A 1,726-nucleotide genomic window follows, 5' to 3' on the forward strand; every position below is an offset into this window, starting at 1 on the left:
ATTCATTCAGTGTTAAATACACGAGAGATGATCTGTGGTTCTGAATTTCTACCTCCATCATTATACCAAGGACTGAATAAAGGATAGAGTTTCTCAGTGAAAGACTGACCAGTGAAAGAGTAGATATGAGATCTGGACTTCACATCATAAAAGGAGACCAGACCCTCCTCATAATCCACAAACACCCCCACCACCTCCACCTTCTCTCTCAGTGTGAGGTGGACATCAGGACGAGCATTAGCCCAGTACTCATTCCCATTCCTCAGATCCATAGTCCAGAATCCATCCTCAGGACCCCGTATAATCCATGGCCTCTTCCTGTCAATGTTCTCTCTCACAACTCCTAATATCCATGCAGTTTTCCCTCTGACCTGCACCTCATAATAAAATCTCTGTGAATAGAAACTCTGCTTTCCCACAACACAGAGAAAATTAAACCTCTGTGGTGTATCAGGGAGATCCTGTGGTTTGTCTCCATGTGTCACTTGTTTTCCATCAGCAGACAGGATGAGTTCAGGATTTGCTGTATCAGGATCCAGAGTCACATCCACTGAGAGAAACACAGTGTGTGATATGAGTAGGCAGGTAAAAATATTAAATCATCATCCAGTGGATCATATTCATTAGGATTTATAGAAGATTTGTAGAAGATTTTTAAAAAAATTTCTTAAAAATGAAACAAACTTGTACAGTTTATAATAGGAGTCTGTCAAAGATAAGAAATATGAAATGTTTTTCTTCTGAAATTTTAGTGATTTATTTGAGTTTGTAATTTTTGTTTTTTTGGAAATACATAGTCCCAGAACATGAGAGAAAAACATTTGAGGAAAAACTTAAAGGAAAAAATAAGTTCAGCGATTATCTCTAGTGATAAATATCTAAAGTCAATGATTGTGAGAAACTGTATGTTTTTAAATTGTTTTTAACTGTATGATTATAAATCTCTTAGTCTTCTTTGTCCAGCAAAACAACAACATTCAGCTCTGATAGACAAAGAGTTTTATACTCATCACTTTTACTCATACAGGGAGTAACAAATCAATCTTTCAGAATAATTCATTATTTCCACACAATGTTTTACTAACATCTAGAATCTTTCATCTTTACAAGTGAAGCTGAATTCAATCAAATCATAAAGCTGAACAGTGAAGGGGAAAAAACAGGGATTTACTTAAATAGTGGAATTTGAATTCAAACCTTTGGGGGGTGCATTTAATGTCAGGAGACGCAGAATGTTACAACACACTTCAGGCTCGATTGCTTTTGCCTAGCCCTGAATATCCTGGACCATAAACCTGACTTTTTGTGTTGAATTTAAGAACTGAAACTTTTCTGAATCTGAATTTGTAAAAAGAAATTAGAAAAGTATTTTACTTGTGTTCACACACACAGTTTATGTGTGTTAGATTTAGGTGTTTTTTGTGTTTATGCGTGCATAAGTGAGTGAGTGTGTGTGTGTGCATGCGAGTGTGCTTTTTTTTCTCTCGATGAGGGGTGAGCCTGCAATAGGCATGGTGAATCCGGAGAGTGTGTATGAGTCTCTGACACGCTGGCATGGTGTGAGGATTGTGTGTAATGCCAGTGTAGAGGAGTGTGTTGTGGCGGTTGGTAAAGTGGTTGGTTACAGCAGCATTTTGGCTGCTTCACAAATGAACAACGCGATTGTGATCTTTTTTAATTCTGTGGAAAAAGCAAATGAAATGGTTAAAGAGAAAGTAGTGATAAA

General features: G+C 37.1%; 1 protein-coding gene across 1 annotated transcript; it reads right to left on the reverse strand.

Moving 5' to 3' along the window:
• On the reverse strand, positions 1 to 1,513 carry LOC131356247 (E3 ubiquitin-protein ligase TRIM39-like). Its single transcript, XM_058395168.1, has 2 exons — positions 1,501 to 1,513; positions 1 to 577 (listed from the first exon to the last, which is right to left on the reverse strand). The coding sequence occupies exons 1-2, from the start codon at positions 1,511 to 1,513 to the stop codon at positions 3 to 5; spliced, it is 588 nt and encodes a 195-aa protein (XP_058251151.1). The 3' UTR covers positions 1 to 2.
• Positions 1,514 to 1,726: the final 213 nt, after the last annotated feature.

This window comes from Hemibagrus wyckioides, linkage group LG07 (genome assembly GCF_019097595.1).
Source record: "Hemibagrus wyckioides isolate EC202008001 linkage group LG07, SWU_Hwy_1.0, whole genome shotgun sequence".
In the NCBI taxonomy this organism is placed as follows: Eukaryota; Metazoa; Chordata; class Actinopteri; order Siluriformes; family Bagridae; genus Hemibagrus; species Hemibagrus wyckioides.